At 39.1% G+C, this 20,494-nt stretch overlaps 1 protein-coding gene and 1 pseudogene across 6 annotated transcripts in view; one reads left to right on the top strand and one right to left on the bottom strand.

Annotated features, from left to right (window-relative positions):
- The window catches only part of LOC139152533 (kynurenine formamidase-like), a 29,342-nt gene extending 22,301 nt beyond the window's left edge, over positions 1–7,041 (top strand). For all 6 annotated transcript variants that reach the window (XM_070725730.1, XM_070725728.1, XM_070725729.1 and 3 more), the window contains 4 exons: positions 1,373–1,451; positions 2,526–2,661; positions 3,195–3,302; positions 4,114–7,041. In XM_070725730.1, the coding sequence (XP_070581831.1) occupies positions 1,373–1,451; positions 2,526–2,661; positions 3,195–3,302; positions 4,114–4,179 (389 nt within the window). In that variant the 3' untranslated portion in view covers positions 4,180–7,041. The remainder of the gene's footprint in view (positions 1–1,372; positions 1,452–2,525; positions 2,662–3,194; positions 3,303–4,113) is intronic.
- Positions 7,042–8,507: 1,466 nt separating this feature from the next.
- Positions 8,508–8,647, bottom strand: LOC139115047 (U1 spliceosomal RNA; annotated as a pseudogene).
- Positions 8,648–20,494: the final 11,847 nt, after the last annotated feature.

Below are 20,494 nucleotides of genomic sequence, written 5' to 3' on the forward strand. Positions count from 1 at the left end.
GTTCTTGAGACCCTGTAGACATGTGTTCCATTTTTATAGAACTCACAATGTGACTCACAACCCAGACATATAACACAGCAGGAATGGAGTTAATTATGCGCAGACTGAACTCACAATAAAATTTGAAAAGAGGCTAGCATGTGTAAATTTACTGTTTGTTTTCTATTTCAGACATTTGTATTGTGTTTTTCCCGTTTTTGTTCTGACAGAGCTGTCGGTACGTGTTAGGGCATGCTCGGTGACCCAGTTAAGGAGGCAAATATGATAGGTCTTATTTAAGCAAAGTTCATTCCTATGAGACATCTGTAATGCATGAGCATTTCTTTTATGTATAATTTAACAATTTGCTGCAATCATTGTTTTCATGTAACAGTGATGTACTGTATTTGTGTGGTCCATGATGAAGATCTTTAGATTCAGAGAACAGGATCATATGAATCAAATTTGGAAGTAATTTATCCCATCCCACCTATAGTTTCCTTTTATTTTTACGTGCACCCTCCTTAAAAAGTTGCACTTGAAAACTTGTAACCAGGCTCTTTATATATCAACGAGAAAATGACCACCAGCTATTGGTTGGTTTACGTGAATATAAAAGAGACGTTGCATCTTTATAATGCACAGAATATCTGAATTTCATTTTGAAATACTGTGACTGCAGGAACATTGAAATTTAGTGTCAGAGTTTTAAGCCTATCGGTAGTTGGTAAAAACTCGCGTTAAATTTAAGTGATGCTTCATGCATGAGAACTAAATTCAGCGTAAAATTCAATATTACATAGTCTTACTAACAACTCCTTTTTCATTCTTTTTTTAAGGTATTATGCACCTTGAAAGTGAAAGATTTCAACTTTTGCTGAAACTTTCGTTCAACCGTTCTCCTATCAAACGAAAAATGAAAATCAAGGGTGACCGTTTTGTACAAGAGAAATAAGTTACCTATCATTTATCGGTATTTGAAGTACAAAATAGCCATTATCCCTGTTAACTCCATGGGAAAAATTAAAATTTTCTTTAATTGTTGAAAAACTGAGACTGCATTTTTTACTCCAAGAGCTCTAAAATGAGCCCCAAAAGTGGGAGATCAGAGAAGAAATGAAAAAAATTTGAGTTTGATTATCTGTCCCTCGGTGCTGCTTCTACCTTAAGCTGAAAAAAGGAAAGGAAAAGGAATAGCAAATTGAGTGACGTGTTCCTCCAGGTCGGTAAATGAAAATGCTTTCTTTGAAATTTAGCTCTTGCAATATAGAAACTTGTTTTGGTCTAGGACACCCCCCACCCCCTGCAACCAAACTTTTTATTCACAATTGAACTTTTGATGTTGTCCCTACAGTATGAAGGGTACCTCACATATATTTGTTTTCTTTCCTAGGCATGTTATTATTCAGTGGTGTTTTTGATGTGACACCCTTGGTCCACACATATGTAAACAAGCCACTGAAAATGACAGAGTAAGTTTCTAAGTTTTTGCTTAAAAAAAATTATCCAAACTGAGCATGCTTATAACCCGAAACAAACTTTGCACATGTGGAGGATCTAGCTGGAATTTTCCAGTGCTCTAGGTGTATCATAAATTCATCATGAAGCCAGAAATTTCTGTCATTCAAGGTATACTTAAAGTCAATGCTTAAAGGGCATTATATGCCAATGTTCAGTATTTGCAAGATGACGTGCATCTTTCGTGACTATTTGCAAACTGGTGTTGATGGCTAAAAATGTTTGATTTGACAAAAGGTATGGTGCAATGTTTAAAGGTCAGTGCTTCGACAGATGTTTTCCCACATGTTCACAGTGCAAATGAGTAACTGCACAGTTTGGTCCAACCATCCTTCAAACAGGTGGGATTTTGAAAATAAGTAAATGGTTGAATGAGAGCAAGAAAATGTAGATGACAGTGCTGGGACACAATCTGTCTGGAATTAACCTTTTGAGCGCCAAAGTCAATTTTTGTCACCTTTATAAAATGTACCCCAGTCAATTTTTTCAGAATTTTTGCCAAAATTTTGATGAAAAACTGTAGCCAATGAAATGTGATGTTTATTTGGTCCAAAATTATCAAAACAATTACAGAAAAATGCCTAACTATTAGTATTTGTAAAATGTTGCACTAAAATTTATGTTGGGAAAATTACAGCCCTCAAAGAGTTAGAAAGAGCTGGATTGTCCGATATCTTATCAACAGTAAGCAAGCTATAGGTAACTGGAATCTCACCAAGGTCAAAGCTAGGTCACTGTCACACTCTCTGATTGAATGGTCTTTTCATACAGAAAAGTCGAGACATACATAGGCAATTAAGTTACAGTTGTCCTTGTAAATTATCATGTGATCATTCTTTTTCGCAAAAGTTTTCTCAAGGAAATGGTCAACATGTGGATCGGCCTTCACAAAAGAAAAACGAAAGCCTATTAAGCATAATTCAAAAACAGAGTCAAAGCATGCAATGTTCTCTTTCTGCGCCGTAGTGCTTGCTCAATGATGTTTTTGATTCCATGGTTTGAAGTTGAATTCTTTCATTTCCTTTCAGAGCTGAAGCCAAAGCTGTAAGTCCAGTTAAATACATCAAGGAAAGTTGCCAACTCTCCAAACATTGTAAAATCATAGCAGCTGTTGGGGAGCATGACCCTCCCGCTTTCCTACAGCAGTCTGAGGATTACTGCCAAGTAAGCAGAACTCTGTTCATGTACTACCAGATCTAGAATCATCAGCATTGCATCCAGACAACAATTTTGCTTTGATTTGTTGTACACAACTTTTTTGTCCAGTATTTCTGAAAGTTTCAGATCCCATATCATATAGCACATACGCGTGACTTAAAGCACCATGACCTCAATATTTGATTCTTTATTCTGTTGAAAGTAATAAATTGTACACATATAAACTGTTGCAGGCTCCAAACCCCTGGCTAGGCTGTCAGTAGAGATCACTTGAATACCAATAATTGTTGATACTAATGTACTACCTGTCCAAATATTTTTCTCTATTGTATGTTTAAAAAGTGCAATGAGGAAAGGTTTTATGTACAGCTTATTTCTTTGAGACCATTACAGTATTAGTAAGATTTCTTATAAATTTGTTTTGGATTTTTCCTTGCAGATGAATAAATTCAGGTTGAGATATCCCTGAGTTGGTGCTTCTACCTTATCAACATAGTAAATTCAGCAAAATCTTTTGTTTGTATTTTTTTCTCCTTCAGCAACTAGAAAATGGTGGCATGTCAGTAAAGTACGTAGTTGTGCCAGGAAAAGATCACTTTGACATTGTACACTCAATGTCTTTGGGTAACAAGAACATGATGACTCAGGTACAGTAACCTTTGACCTTGAAATTCAAACATGGCAGAGTTACAATTGCTGCTAGGCAAAGGCAGAAGTCTCACCTTACAATCCAGTGGAAGTCAAAAACTAGGATGTTGCTAGATTCTGAGGCAGAATTTCCTTGATTATATTGTAGCATGTTGTAACATGCTAGGAATCTGCTGTCAATAAATTCTGTGATAGCCTCTCATTTGTTTGTTTGAGGTTAGTCAGGGGATCAAAATATGTCACTGTGCCGCTAAAATAGGGCTGTTCGCAATTGACATCTTATCCCTATCAAAAATAAATGTTCACATTTTTAGATAACACTTTTGAAATATGCAAGAATGATGAAAATACCACTCAGTAGATGACTGCTAGAGTAACAGAAATACTAAAAGGCATTGACAACTCAGACTGCGAGCTGTTGCACATGCAACAGTGACAAAATTTGTCAGCATTTCAAACTGGATGCAGAGTTAAATGTCATGCATGTGTAGCTATATTTAGTATCACACTTGTAACTGAACAGCGCTGCCTAGTAAGTTCTGATGTTCAACAAGCAAATTGCTGGTACCCTTTTATTGTAATCTACATATCAGTGTTTTCCTCTGGGGGAGGGGGAGGGATTTTGGCCACAAGTCTTATCCTGGGACGGGTGATTTTGATCATCATGAGCGCCTGGCAGGGGGAATTTGTTGCAAAATGGTATTTTTAATTTTGACTGATATGAAGTCCTAAATTATCTACAAAGATCAATGTACAGGGGGCAAATGATCCAATATCATGTGTTCGTTTGTCTGTTTTTCTGCATTACAGGAATTACTGAAACTGATTTCAATGTGTGCAATGGCCAGGCCATCGGACGAAGTAACTCAAGGATAATTATGCAACATCTTTGGTAAACCCACAAGCTTGAATCGTGCCAATCAAACCATCATGTTGTACACAAGGAGGACTTTAGTTTCTCTGTGACATTGTTTGAAAGGGACAATATAGCTGTTACTTTTGTTAACATGGCATACAGTGCGTTTCACCTAGGTACCGCAACTCAGCGTATGAGACGGACACAATCCACGGACAAAACACACTATTAGCTTGGGTATCACGGACACATTTCAAAGCCACCGACTCGTCCATTAATTACAGTAAACCAGCATGGGGCAGCTGCTATCTGGACTGAGAGATAAACCAATGACTAGACTTGATCTTCAATGTAACGGTTTCTTTTACAATTTCAGCTAAGAGTTCAAGAGGTGAAGGTATTCTGAACAGAAACTAACTAAAAAGCCACACTTTGTAGATCAAGTGTATCTATCAGTCTAGACAGAGCGGCTGCCCCATGCTGGTTAACTGTAATTAATCATTGAGTTGGTGACTTTCAAATGTGTTGTGATACCCAAGCTGATCGTTTGTTTTGTGCGTGGATTGTGTACCTAGGTGAAACAAACTGTAATTTGCCTTCTCTGGGAAGTATTCTAAATAACAGAAGTCTTGGTCTTTCCAACGCAATGCATCGTGCACAACGTGCAAGTTGTTATTGTTGACCAATATTTTCTAGTTCACACTAAATTCCACAGTCTTTGTTGACCAGGTACACTGGACAATTCAACAGGATTCTGTGAGTACAAGAGGAAACTTTATAAACACAGATTAAAAATAATGAAAAAGCTGATGGAGCAATAATACTACACTCTGACCTGATATTTTCTCTGATTATTGCTGTGTGATACTTTTCGCGAAAGTAATGTTTCATCAAATTCTTTTGAAGTGAGAAGAAACCGCTCATGCAGCTTTAAAAGTCATTTTTAGTTACTAGAGACTATAGTCTATAGAAGCTATTGGGATGGGTATCCGTCTGGCGTCCGTTGTAAGTCTGTCTGTCTGTCTGTATGTATGTCTGTTTGTGAGGATATCCATCCACTCAAATATCTTGAGAACCGCAGTACTTACAAATTTAATATTTCTTGTGTAGGTGCAAAATATGATTATGAGAAACTGTTTTTTCTGTTTTTTGATATAGTTGAAAATATGCAAATTAGTTCAAAAAAAGTGTTTGTGGCAAAAAATCTTCTTCATACCCGCTGGTCAGATAGCTTTGATATTTAGTATACAGTTCCCTAGGGATGACCCAACTTAGATCTGTTCAAATTGTGATGAAATATGCAAATTTGTATTTTTGTTGAATTTTTTGGTCATATTTGGTGAAAAATTTATTTTATCAAAACCGCTTGTCTGACAGCATTGATATTTGGGGTACTAAGGTCCCTAGGGATAACCCATATTAGATTTATTCAAATTGTGCAGAAATATGCAAATTTATATTTTTAAGACATTTTTTTTCATTTTTGGTCAAAAATTTTTTTCCGCAAAAACCACTTGTCTTATCACTTTGATATTCGGTATACAGATTTATAGGGATGATTAAAATATCATGTATTCAAATCATGATGAAATCTACAATTTGGTATTTTTGGACAATTTTTGCCATTTTTGGTGAAACATTTGTTTCTCACAAATAACTTGTCTGATTGCTTTGATATTTGGTATACAGGTTCCTATGCTTTATCTTAATGTGATATATATATTGAAATAATGATGGAATCTTCAGTTTTATATTTTTGCAGCTATTTTTGCCGTTTTTGGTCAGGCCATCCTGAAATGAATTAGCAAAGAAAGTCGCCTTCTTCATCCACACATGCGTCACTAATACCGGTTATTATTATATTTTCATAACCGGTAGTTATTCTATACATAACATAGCAGAGCTTCATTGGCTGTTAGGTTGCTTGTTTCTTCAAAACCGCTGGTCAGACAGCTTTGATATTTGGTATATAGGATGACCTTAGTGAAACAATTTTATATAGTTAGGAAATACTTCATTTTGTGTTTTGAGGGCAATTTATGCCAGTTCTCATGTGTATATAGGGGTCTGTTAGTATGAACCATACTGAAACAATTCTTCTGCCATAAGAATATTGCAAAAGGACCTCTGCACTTGCTATATCTGGTATTATGGTATGTACGTCCTCTATACCATCCATGTCTATAGTAGCTTCAGGGACATTGGCCCTATGTTTTACCAAAGAACACTGCTTCATCCACTGCTGACCCTATAAGATCAATAAAGCTGCTTGAAAGACTAATTTCCCAACCTTCTGATAGTATATATAAAAGTAGCCCGGTTTGACATTCACCAAGAAAATGCTCGGAAAAACTTTTCTACCTGAATGTGTTAATGATGAGTAACTCATCAGACACACTGCAGGGATTTTGCAAGTTTATTGCAGCCAAAGTTGTGGCATTCAAGATTCTACAGAAGCACTATGAATAGACAACAAACAAACTGAATGTCTGAGTATGTGTCTGTGAATCCTTCCACGTAATTTTTTAAACTTAGGCCTTACTTTTATGAAGCTTTTACTCATTTATATTACACCTTAGTGCAATAATGACCCGCAAATGATGTACCGTCAGAACTTGGGAGCTACATTGTGTAAATATAATTGGTCTTACAAAATGGTTCTTGAATTTTTTAATGGAATTTGCAATTGAGACGTGTAACCTGCAGTCTGTTTGAACACACAGTTGGTGATCAATATAGCTTTAAGTGCATGTCAGTGGGGAATCATCCTCTGTCAGCTGAAATGATCGAAATCTTGGGGAATCAGTGGAGAGAAATGAACATGACCTAATTATTTTCTTCAAATTTTAAGTTATATCAATAAAAACTCTTTCTTCATGAAACGCGTGTAACAATTGTCTTATTATATAGCATATATTAAAATAATCAATGGTGTCAGAGATTCTCAGTGTCGACATTTATACATATTTATGTATACTGTAGCCCTTTGAAAAAGACACCATTGATTATTTTATGCAAATTTATTGCAAATGTATTTGCATTAATTTTTTCAAATTCATATACAAAACTATGCAAGTGCCTCAAAGTCTTGATGGACTTCTGCCAAACAAGCCTCATTTCAGTTAAATTACTGATTTGATGTTAATGAGTAGATATAATCTCTTGATAACTGACAATATTTGGCATCTTTTGCATGGCAACTAATGCATTAAAACTATGAATTTCAACAGTTCAAGTGTACAGCATGAATTTATATCATAACTAGCTGAATTATAGTACAACTAATTTCTCACTTTAGTTCAATCTTGACGGGTGTAACATAATAATGCTAGTAGGGTACGCTTACTCATTCCAGACACCTGGCACTGCACTTAAAGCAGTGGTCAAGATCACTGTACTGATTTTGTCAGTGTTTTTGTTTTAGTTGTTACTTGTTTGTTTCTTGGACCTCATTTATTTTCCTTGAATGATAACAATTAACAGAATTTATTTGATGTCATATTTGCAAAGGCAGATGGTTCTTTCCGTGTGATAACTAAATATGAGCTAATTATTTCAATCATTTTGAGTCAACCATGTATGCACGCACACAAATAAATTTTTATACTTTACCTGCACTTATCCTTAGCTGTACATACCACAAGTACACTTATCTCGCTTCTTGTAGGGGTTTGTGTAATTTCTTGTGCTACCATAGGGGTTTCCTACATGTCCATGCCCGAGGGTAGGTAGGCTAGGCGTTTTGTTGTATTGCTAATAAAGATTTATCCTACCAATTATCTTTGGTGTCTTGGTCTTAGCACTGCAGTCCTCAGACAATCTTGAGTAAAAGTTGTATCACCCTACTGTGCCTGTTGCAATTTATATGAGGCTGAAGTATGATTGCCTATTGTGCCAAAGCAAGCAGGTTTAAAGGGATACAGTCGTCAGAACTGCTCTCAAAGGTCGTATGGGACCCATACGACCAATGTAAACACTGTATCTAACGTATGATGGTGATTGATGAAAGTCTGGTGACAGCGTCCACGATTAGTAACTTACACCTGCTTGCTTTGGTGCATTATAAGACAAACTCTTCAGATAATGGATGCAGCATGGTGATAAAACTTTTATGCAAGCTTGTCAAGGGCGGTGCTAAGATAAGATCAAGAACAATCTTTCCTAGCAATACAACAAAACACCTACCATTTCCTGGGGACGATAGACATGTAGGCAACCCTTATGGTGCTACCTTAATAACTCGGGTTGGAGGTCACAGTGGATGGTATCAGTTTGGAGCACTACAGGCAAGTAGCCCCAACAAAACCAGACCACTAGTCTATCTACTTCTGTCTTTTGCTTTAATTATCAGGGGATAGCGCGAACGCAGTCCCCCACTACCAGAAATTATGCACCCGAGTCACCCACATTTGGGGTGATCGCAAGGGTCAACCCGCCCGGAGTGCAATGGACAGGCCTCGCCCTGGAGGAACCGCCTCTTTTTGGTTTGAGGACAATAAACAAAATCATAAGTCAAAAATCCTAACTTGTCTCATCTAACAACAAGACTATATCATCTAGCTATCTCAGTACAATTCTAGGAAATAAAAGAACTTAGAAAATCAACTGGAGTCCTCCGGCAGGCCAGCCACGCTGGTTCGAGGCACAAGAGAGTACGATTCCCCCTGCCATCTCCAACTTAAATCGTAACGTGGAAACAAAACAAAACTGAACAAAAAGGTAAGATAACATATACTTTAAAATAAGACTTCTAACACACAAAATGCAGAACAAAAACAAACTCACACAGTTCTGTCGAACCGCTGAACATCTCTGCTCGACACTCCGGTGACACAACAGGATGAGAAACAACAAGTCAGGCGTGTCTATCAGCTGACCCAGGCCGAGGCCCAAGTCCCGTGAGGAGTACGGTGCCCAGAGCATTAAGACTAGACACAAATCCTGATCCTGTTCTCATTGACACTAACAAATACATTTTCTATGGCCCAAATACTTTTGAATTGTTCTAAAGGCAATCTAAAATAGTCAGATCTAATTCTGTTTTTAATGATGGTCTTCACTTGGGTAAGAACAGTCTCTGGCGGGTGATGAACACCCTCATAGGCAGCAAGGCAACGAGTTCTCCAAATCTGAAGTTTAACACAGTTAACTAAAAATAAAGCAAGTTGTCCTTTCTTGATACTCAGTGAGGGCGGTAACAAGCCGTAGCAAATCATATCCCAACAAACCTGAACAGAAGGGCCATACATCTTAAAAAGTTTTACCTCCAGCCATGACCACAAAAACCGAGAAATCTCACAAGTCAAAAAGAGATGTTGTAGAGTCTCCCTACAGTTACAAGATAAACGGGGACACTTGGCAGAGATCCGTAAGGAATGCCACCCACTGAGCCTATCATTAGTTTTGATAACATTATGAGCGCATTTCCATGACAACTCTTTCATCTTATTGTCCAAAATATCAATATGAAGGTTAGCCCAAATAGACTTCCATTCCTTATCAGGATGAGACCGTATGACCTTCGGGAAAATATTATCAGGCGACAGAAAAAGATTGTAAAAGTCATTCGTGGAAAGTGATTGCCAACTAACTGTAGAGGGCGCTGTATCGTAAAGACATTACAACGAGTACATGGACCACTTATACCATTGCGGAGGGTCTTTGAAATGCGGCTGTAAATTATTCAACACAACTGGGAAGAACTTTCTCAATTCCAGAGGCTTACAAGGTTTCTGCTGATCAGAAAGGGCAATACCTAAAACATTGTTAACAAGCAGAGCTTTAGCTTTCTGAACTATGTTTATCAAAGCGAGACCACCTTTGCTAGTTGGGAGATACATAGTTTCTCTAGCAACAGGTTGCCACTTACCCTGACCCCAAAGAAAATTAAAAACAGCAGTGTTAATCGTTTTGCTAATACAACGGAAACAGCAATGCTACATGGTAAAGCAATGGAAAAGCAACATTATTGACCAGTAAAACTTTGCCTAATAACGAAACCTGACGACTGTGCCACGATTTTAAAACTCCGCAAAATTTCTCAACTCTTTCATGCCAGTTTACCATCCCCATATTTATGTTACCTAACCAAACCCCATTTATTTTAATCCTATCCGAATTCCAGCTAATACCCATGGGCGAATCCTGACGTCCCCTCCACCTACCCAACCACAAACCTCTACATTTCCGTAAATTAAGCCGAGAACCAGATGCTGAACTAAAACGACTACATAACCTTGATAAGTGACAAAAAGAACGATTGTCTGTAATGACAGCCGAAGTATCATCGGCATACTGAAATAACTTGCATTCATTGAAATCACTGCCCGGCAAAGCAAAACCTTTTATATTATCATCACGGCGAACACATTGTGCAAAAGGTTCCATGAATAAGACATATAACAAGGGTGAGAGTGGACACCCCTGCCTCACACCACGTGTTAAATGAAACGGGTCAGATAAAAAACCATTAACTAAAACTGAACTAGAAATATCTGTATAAAGAATATGAAGCCAATTCATAAACGTGGGCCCAAAATTCATCTTTGAAAGAGTCTTAAATAAAAAATCCCATTCTACTCTATCGAAAGCTTTACTTTGGTCAAGGGACACAAAAGCACACGGCAGATTTCTCTGGTTGGCCAAAAAACAAATATCTCTCAAGGTGACTAAGTTATCATGAATGGACCTTCCCTTCACACCACATGTTTGAAAGGGGCTAGTAAGCGAAGACATAACCACACTCAGTCGTCTACTCAAAACTTTTGCAATGATTTTGTAATCCACATTGAGTAAAGAGATGGGCCACTTATTCTCAGGCTTATAACGAGCTTGTTCATTGGCACCTTCAATTGTTTTATCCAGCAAAGTAATGACCCCATGACACTGGGAATCACTCAGTTTATTACAACGTAAAATATCATTGCACACATCAAGGAACCCTGGACCAATAAATTCCCAACACTTCAAATAAAATTCCTTTGTTAAACCATCTAGACCTGGTGACTTGTTATTGGCCATGCTTTTCAAAGCGCAAGAAAGCTCTTCAAGGGTAAAAGGGGAATCTAGAAATTCTTTCTGGTCCTGGCTGAGAGTTTTTTCAATATGTGACAAGAAAAACTCCTGCTCCTTTGCATCCAGCTGACCATTAGAAGAAAATAATTCTTCATAAAACCCACGTAGTTTAGCAATAATGTCTGCTTGATTGGAGTAAACAGTACCATTATCATCAATCAGTTTTGTAGTTAGTTTACGGCGGGCCCTCTGGTTTTCTCTTTGAAAAAAATACCGCGATGGTTTCTCATCCTCATCGAGCAGTCTCGCACGAGAGCGGATTTTAGCGCCCATGCATTTCTCATTATAAAGTGAATTTAACTTATCCCTGGTAGAGTGAAAATCTGCCAAAGTCATACGTGATCTATCACCCGAATTTAAGCTCGACGTCAGCTGAGTCAAATGATCCTGCAGGTTTTGAATTTGTTCACGGCGTTTATCAGCCACCTCCCTTGCTCTTCTTTTTACCAGAGATTTGGTGCGAATTTTGACCATGTCCCACCAACCACTCATAGAATCGAAACCTTCTTGCAGAGTTAACCAATTATCAAAATGACTACGTAAAATTGAAATAAACTCGTGATCAATAATACTATCATTACATTTCCAATACCCAGGGCCCCTCTGAACGTCATTAAATGGCAACACACTAACAGAGACTCCATCATGGTCGGAAAAAGGGCACGGAACAAAGTTCGAGGTACAATTGAGCAACTTCGATGCATACCATCTATCAAGACGACTACCCAAGCTATTATTTTTATCCCGCCATGTGTAAGCACGGCCAGTGGGGTTTTTTACCCGATATACATCACAAAGATCAAAATCAGCACAAATTTCAGCAATTTCTTTACCACCAATAAAGCGAGAATTACTAGTCATTGAACCACCAAATACATCTAACATGCTTTCTGTGCAATTGAAATCCCCTCCTAAAAGAACTGGACTGGAACCTGCTATGAAGTCGACAAGATTCCTAAAAAACTGAGGCCGCTGAGTGATGTTATTTGGGGCGTAGACATTGCATACTTTTAAAAGAGAACCATCAATTTCCAGAGTTCCAGCAATTACTCTCCCCTTGTCATCAACCCTAACATCTTTGAAAGAACAGTTCAAACCTCTTTTAATTAGTATCCCTACCCCACAACTTACATTTGAACCAATACTCCAATAACCCTCCCCTCCCCACTCCTTATTCCACAGTTGCACCTCCTTCCTAGAAGAAATATGTGTTTCCTGTAAGAAAACAACATCATACTTAAGGTCTCTAAGAAACTGAAACACACTAGTACGTTTACTAGCATTCTGCAGCCCATTTACATTAAGTGAACAAATAAAAACCATAAGGAGCGAGGAAAGGACAAAATGTAACATAAATTAAGAGAAGTAAGAATCAAAAAAATGCAGCCCTTTCTCAGACACAAAGGATGGATGGGCCTTACATAAATGGTCCAGCCAAACAGATGGGTTACCAAGTTTCTTGCATCTCTGGTTTACTACGCAAGCAAGACTAATTTTGGTTAGTTTATGCTTGTCTCTGCAATGGTTAACTGCCGCTTCCCATCCAACAAGTTCCGAATCACATTGCTGACCCGATATTGAAAAACAAGAAATGACGAGGGACTTTAAATCGTGGACTTTGCAATTACGCATTTTGTCCGTAACCTTTCGAGCATGCGACTTTCCAGTGGAGGGACTCAGGGCCGATGGGTAGACAGGGTGTGGTGAAATAATTCCCTCGTCAAAGCTACTTTCGTCAATTACAAGTTTGTCGCTTGCACTGTCCTCCAAATTGAAGCGTTTAGTATCGTCATCTGAGGAAACAGAGTCAGGGGCCGGACGCTTTGTTGGCAATGAGCTAGGACCAGCTTTTACGTGAACTATTTTGTCACCTTCAGTGTTGTCAACTTCAGCGTCCGACACCTGGCTTGAGGTAGGCGAGCCAGTGTTTGGACTATAATTACAATCACTAACTTCTTCAAATTCTGACCTTTCTCTTTGACCAGGTGTGACCTGTGTATCCATCGAGTCTGGTGCAATGTCATCTGGGTCACCCGGTGACGTGGCAGGTTCCACGTCCTCATCTGGCTCTGTGCCTGAATCTAAATTATGCCCCTCAGAATCAACTTTATCAATACTACATTCCATATCACTTCCAATCACCTGGTCATCATTTTTTTCATCTGAATCTACTTTTTCTGTTCCACCTTCCCCCGCAGCCGCCTGGGATGGCATGTCTCCATGAGGAGCCTCAGGTGGCTTTGAGGCCGCGGATGTCCATGACTTGGACATCGAAACTTTACTGGCAAATGATAAAGTACAGTTTCTATAAACGTGGCCCGTTTCTCCACAAATGGTACACTTTATACTGTTCGTACAATTCACGGCCGAATGTCCCATCTCCAAACACTTGAAACATTTCGTTTCCCTACAATCCTTGCTCATATGCCCGAATTTGCCACATTTGAAGCAGGTTTTGGGTTGTCCCGCGTAGGACAACCCCACATTCCTATTGCCAATTCTTAACACAGACGGTATATTCTTACTAAGCTTCATGCGATATTGTCTGATGCCGTTGTACACTTGCGGATGATCCGCATATACGCATTTTCTAGAGGCTTGTACCTCCCCATATTGGCTCAAAACATGACGGACATAATTGTCATCAAATTCGTTGTCAATATATAACGCTGTTACAATAGTGGTATCCTCATACGCATGCATGCTGACACCTTCACAATCTTTCAGTTTTTGCGCAAACATGCGCTTCAAAAACTGCTGCCTAAAAGTAATGTCAAACTTATTACCAGGAAGCCGCTGAACAGCTTCCAAGTGAGACTCAACCTCCACTCCCACATCTCTCAATTTCTTAAAAACCTCCTTGACTTCAACAGAAACTTCAAAAGATAAAAGCAAAGTTCTAACTTTACGAGGTGCGGGCCTCGGACCAAACATCTCAAAAAAAAGAAAAAAACTAAAATCCAATTAGTAACGAAAGGAAGGGAAAGGACGTACCCTTTCAACGGGCCACACGGCCCCTATAGCAGAAAAGACACCAGTTCACGTTCTCACACGTCACAGAACTGAAGCTTAGAAAGCTTGGTGGAAGACTGGTCTTTTCGTATCTTCTTTTGAATTAATGAGCAGGTGTGTCGACTTTGTAGAGTAACGCAGCAGCACGGTTGACCTCTGTGCCAGGTAAGTATACTGATATCGGGAATTGTGTAATTGATATACTGGACTCACAGAAACTCTGTTCGCGGTGTACTGCTTCGAACCCGAAGGCGCCTTGCTGCGCATGCGCGTGATCTGTGCGAAAGACGGTGTAAATTGACGGTGTATGGTTTCTTTTATTGCACTACTTATCAGTAGGTCACACTGTTTCCAATTAAAGATTTCCGTTTGTCATATTATCTTACTCTGGCTATGCATGACAGCTCGCAACAGTTGTTTTGCTCGGAAAATCGTTTATACACGGCCTTATTCACTCAGTACTTTGTCATATTTGCATATGAATAATTCTATATCGCCTAAATTAATATTCATGTTGCCTCTCCGACAAGCTTCCGCGACCGCGCCGTGACGTTTTTATCTATAGTATAAGAACAGCCATGTTATGGTATGATCGCGAGCTTCAGTTTTCGCCCCATTAAGCCGGCATTACGCCGTCCCCGAGAAAGCATACTCCGAAGGTAGCCCTACGAGTATGGCGAGAGTGTCCGGCGTAGCCAAAGCCGGACACTCTCGCCATACTCGTAGGGCTTAAACTCCGAAGGTACTGAACTGCTATTGTGCCAAGGAGACATGGGTCGTGACATGTACTGTGCAAATATAAAGAACGGACGATTAGCTTGAGAGCTCGCATGGTGGCGTTTAGCGCCATCACCGCATCTTCTTAGTTTAGGGACTGGTCAGTTTCTTCGAATTCGGCCTGGGGGGGGGGGGTGGGGTGGATTATTTTTTGCCGACGTCAAAAAGTGACTGACCCCCCCCTATTCCAAATTTTGAAAACAGGGTGACCCCCCTATTCCAAATTTCGAAAACAGTGTGACCCCCCTCCCCGGCGCGACATCGGTAAAACAAAAGGTGGACATAAATTATATATATATATATATATATATATACATTTTACATATATTTATATTTTCAATAGTCATTCTATGTTTTAATGAAATTGTTGACATTACAGTTGTAAGATAGGAATTTCAAAGTGTCAATCTTAAAGTTTGAATACAGTATATTTTGAATGAGCTGTATTTTGCATGAGCTGTGAATGTATTTCACACTTTCTATGCTTAACCAGATGTCCTGAACTGTTGTACAGAAATGGATGTCAATCATTAATATCAAAGAGGAAAAAGCAGTGAATCAAAAACTTTGATATGGGTGTTAAGACTTGCCCAACCATCCAATAAATCTCCTGAGGAGCCATAGAGAGCCTTTTTAGCCAAATCTGATGTGTACAGTGTCTGAGAGGACCTTTTCTTGTGACATTGAAACCATAAAAGCACAGCTAATAATGACAAAAACTGCCTTTTTTAACTGTTCTTTTGTTCATATAAAGCACCTTTCTACAGAAAACCTGTGACACAAAGGAAAATGATGGCATCAATGAGAAGGAAAGATATCTTGTCATTTTTCTATCTCTAAAATAAGTCACTGTATCAAATATATATTGTGAAATATTTGTGCATGTTGCTTTCTCATACTGAATTCTCGTAGAGAGAACACAAAAGTATAAGGAATTTGTCATCCTTTTCATATGAAATGCAGATTTCATAATGGTACACTTTCACTTAGCAAACATCAAGATATCTCTGATTTACTAAAGTATGGCGCCCGAAGGGCGCCAAAAATATGAAACATCCTGATATCTCTGATATATATGCCTTGTATATTAAAGTCATGCACCTGAAGGGCATGCTAAAAAATGTCTGATATATTAAAATAATGAGCTTGAAGAGCACGCTGAAAAATATTGAACATACAGATATCTCTGATGTATGTATGCTTGATATGTTAAAGTTGGGCGTGCTGAAAAATATGACTGATTATTAAAGTTACGCGCCCAAAGGGCGCGCCGAAAAATACAACTGAATGATGAAATTTGTGGCTGACACTAGCATTTTAGGCAGTGATGAGCCTGTGTCAAAATTCAAAAACACACTGACCCCCCTATTGGGCATTTCAAAAACATGGTGACCCCCCCCTATCACCAAAGTCAAAAACAGGGTGACCCCCCTTGAATCCACCGCCCCCAGGCTGAAGAAGCTGACCAGTCCCTTACAACACTACAAACGTCAACAGTTCTTTTACCGGTTCCATGATGCAGTGCGTGTTAGGGTATACAAAGCCTACGTTACGCATATAACTTTTTAGCCGTCTGGTACACGCAGGGTACGTTACTCATAGAACTCTATGGCAGATTACACCCTGACCTATATTCGTCGCTGATGGTTAGATTATACACGGGGCATTATTTTGTATTGCAAATTTGTGTCATTCTTCTATAAAAATCCGTTGTTATATACGGTGTTTGATAAAGTCACCGCAATGCATTGTGGGATAAACGGGAAAAGGTCTATGCTCTTTGTTCTCGAGAGGCATTCTATATAATAAAGCATCCATTCTATGCAAATTTTACCCCGGGGGAGGGCATTATCCAGATAATGCCCCGGCCGGGGGCATTATCTAGATATGCCCTGCACCAGAGCAAACATTGAACAAAACACACGTAAACGACAGTATGACAGGTGCATGATAATATGCTACTTTAATAATTCATCTATTAAATTACACGATCATTGTTTTGTCATTTTGAAAGAAAAACTCCCATTTTCTGGGAGAACAGCTTCCACCTTTACGTAATTGAGTAGACCACCTTTCGCGCCGACGGCTTCATATACTCACCTTCACTTTCTACCTCGTCGCTCATCTTCGTCGTTTGATTGCTGTCTTTGTGGTCAGATGTCTTCGGTATTTTCGGTGCATTTCCCTGGAGCACCGTGCTCACTTCGAACTGCTGCTCAATACTGGTACGCTGTAATGGTACAGAGAATATCGCCTTATTAACGTTAAGCTTATATTACTTGGGATTTCGATTCTGTGCAGTGATACTGTATACATTTAATTTTTTTAATTGTTTGACATACAATCTGACATTTAGCAGTAGGTTGTTCGGTACTGTCATTATTCACCTAGCTATGTTACTTGTTCTTGCACAGTACCGGCTTTACAGGCTACTTGGCTCAATGTTTGTTTGCATTCAGTTTTGTGTGATTAACAGTTTACCTTGTAGGATCTGATGGCACAGCTTCGGTGACCTGTTTTTTCGGCAATAAGCTGCTCATCTATTCCATCACTATATAGACGTGTGGCGGCAGCTGCCCTCAAACTGTGGTTTGTGTAAAAACCTGATATTCCAGCATTCTCGCATTGTCTCCCTACTGTTTTCGCAAGTGTATTTTTTCCAATAGGCGTAGTCGAATGTATACCAACAATCTGTATCTTCCTGGCTGGCTGCAGATATGTCTCGGGGCGATCTGGGGGAGTACACAAGAGTTATTATTCACTACATGGCGAAATCAGAAATAATTACGCAGGTTTATAATATTAATGACATTGGACAAGAACTTTAATACCAAAGTTTGTTGTCTAGATCGTACAAACGGACGATGCATCTTTCTTTGTTGTCGTTTTCAAATGCCGTGGTAATCTTTCGCTGCACTTTCCTACATGCCAAGCCGCCACTGTTTGTTTTCGACACTTCCTCTGTGTACTTGAGATAGTTTTTACCCACAGATTTGCAAAGCTTTTTTACTATTTGACCGGGACGTAAATTTCTGTGCTTTTGACCCCCTCGCAAGGCAAAATGTATACCGAACAAGACTACCTGGGCGTCCACTAAAGTTTGCAGTGTGTAGTCCGGTCCCCTATCAATTTCTGCTCCCAGAGTTTTTCCTCGTCGGCCAGTGTCAAAACTTTGGCTTGGAGTTTTTGTATGCCAATACCCATGCTACTTCTAGTTTTAATGACAGAGTCTAAACTATCCTGGAGCTGTTTAAAGGCCGAATCATTTAAAAAGCGGTAGCATTATTTACCTTGAACGTGATTTTGTAAACTCACTAATTCATAAATTGTTTGGCCAGGATATTCACTGTCATCCTTCTTCCTCATTTCGCAAACAAAACGCGATAACGCATAATTCACCTCATCTTTGGTCATTTCTTCTAGCTCTGGATGGATTACACTAATATTTAAAGAATTGTCCTGTGCCAGCTTATTTCTTTCACTTCGCCAAAATTTAAGGGTATTCACAGCCCAATTGTTTTGAGCCTGCACTCGGAGTGCTTTTTGCATGAAGGCGCGAAATAGGCTTTTTCTTTATTATCGGATAATATCGTCTAAAATGTCCAAGTTAGAGAGTTCCAGGAATATGAGACCAAAGTGATCTAATAGGGATAATATTATCGATTTTGTGCGATAAAACAGCGTTTTTAGAATATTCCACCCATCTGCTTCTTATATTAGACTCTAACTTAGATTTTAGACGATATTATCTATTTTATCGGATATTATCTGATAAAACAGTATTTCGGGCATCTGCCTCTTCCCCACTCATCTAATATTAGACTCTAACTTAGATTTTAGACGACATTATCGATTTTATCGGATATTATCCCATAAAACAGCATGTCGGGCATTTGCCTCTTCCCCACTCGTCTAATATTAGACTCTTACTTAGATTTTAGACGATATTATCGATTTTATCGGATAATATCCGATAAAACAGCATGTCGAGCATCAGCTATACCTCACTCGTCTAATATTAGACACTAACATCTAAGTTAGAGTCTAACATTAGATTAGTGGGGAAGAGGCAGATGCCCGACATGCTGTTTTATCGGATAATATACGATAAAATCGATAATATCGTCTAAAATCTAAGTTAGTCTAATATTAGACGAGTGGGGAAGAGGCAGATGCAAGACATGCAGTTTTATGGCATCTCCCCCTTCCCCACTCGTCTAATATTAGACTCTAACTTAGATTTTAGACGATATTATCGATTTTATCGGATATTATCCGATAAAACAGCATGTCGGGCATCTGCCTCTTCCCCACTCATCTAATATTAGACTCTAACTTAGATTTTAGACGATATTATCGATTTTATCGTATATTATCCGATAAAACACCATGTTGGGCATCTGCCTCTTCCCCACCCGTCTAATATTAGACTCTAACTTAGATAACTTAGATAATATTATCCGATAATGCCTATAGTGCCAATGTCGCGGTATTCTCGCTTTTTTGGAATTCTTTCGAGTGCCAATTTTTGTATTTCAGCATCACTTTTTATGTTTAAACGAGAGGAACCATAAACACTATTGGGTACATTAGAAGGTGTCGGCTCGGTATGAGCGGGCGGACTTTAGCAAACCTGGTGGAATTTGAGTTTCTTCCAAAGCAGACTCTTCTAACTTTTTCTCGTTAAGAAGTTCATCGAAGTCCTAGAACAGCCTGTCATCCCCTGAGTAACTGGCGTCTTCTTGCTTGTCAGGTTCTATTCTGAATGAATTTTGCGTAATAAAAATAACTTGACGTCGTCGTTATCTGACATGATGTTTTAACCTCGAACGCCATGAAGTGAATGACGTGGCATGTAGAAATCGCATCGCTTTATGGTTAGCACGTGACAACGCTCAACCAATACGAATAAATGAATACAGGTTTACATGTTAAGGTCATTGATTGGCTGACGCACGAGCGCTATGTAGTTTCCGATTGGCTAATATTTGCACCAGGTGTTGTTGACGTGTTGTAAGCCGCGTAATGTCACTCGTGTCGTGCAATCGTTGAGATACTGACTTAGTATCGGGTCTACGGCCCTCGTGTCGGTAAGTATCTCAACGATTGCACTCCACTCGTGCATTATCCTATACTTAAAACTTTTCGAGAGCTCCCGAATCGCGACTCGAAATGTGCTTTTTATCGCCCTTAAAAAGAAACTAAATCAGTGGTGTTGGAAGCGGGGGTGGGATGGCCCCCGGCAACTTTCAAAAGTGGAGGGGCCAACACATAGTTTGCCCCTTTCTCCAACTTTTCGTGATGGGCCGGCCTACCTATATTTTTGCCATCTTTCCCCAACAAGAAGTCGCATCTCGCTTGTCGTAGTGTCAACATTTTAGCGTATATGCTTTCACTGATGCTGCAAAAAGTATGACTCTGGTGAGGTTAATAAAATGGCAATATAAGTTTATTAGGCCTACTTCAGATTAT

The sequence above is a fragment of the Ptychodera flava genome, chromosome 16, assembly GCF_041260155.1.
Source record: "Ptychodera flava strain L36383 chromosome 16, AS_Pfla_20210202, whole genome shotgun sequence".
In the NCBI taxonomy this organism is placed as follows: domain Eukaryota; kingdom Metazoa; phylum Hemichordata; class Enteropneusta; family Ptychoderidae; genus Ptychodera; species Ptychodera flava.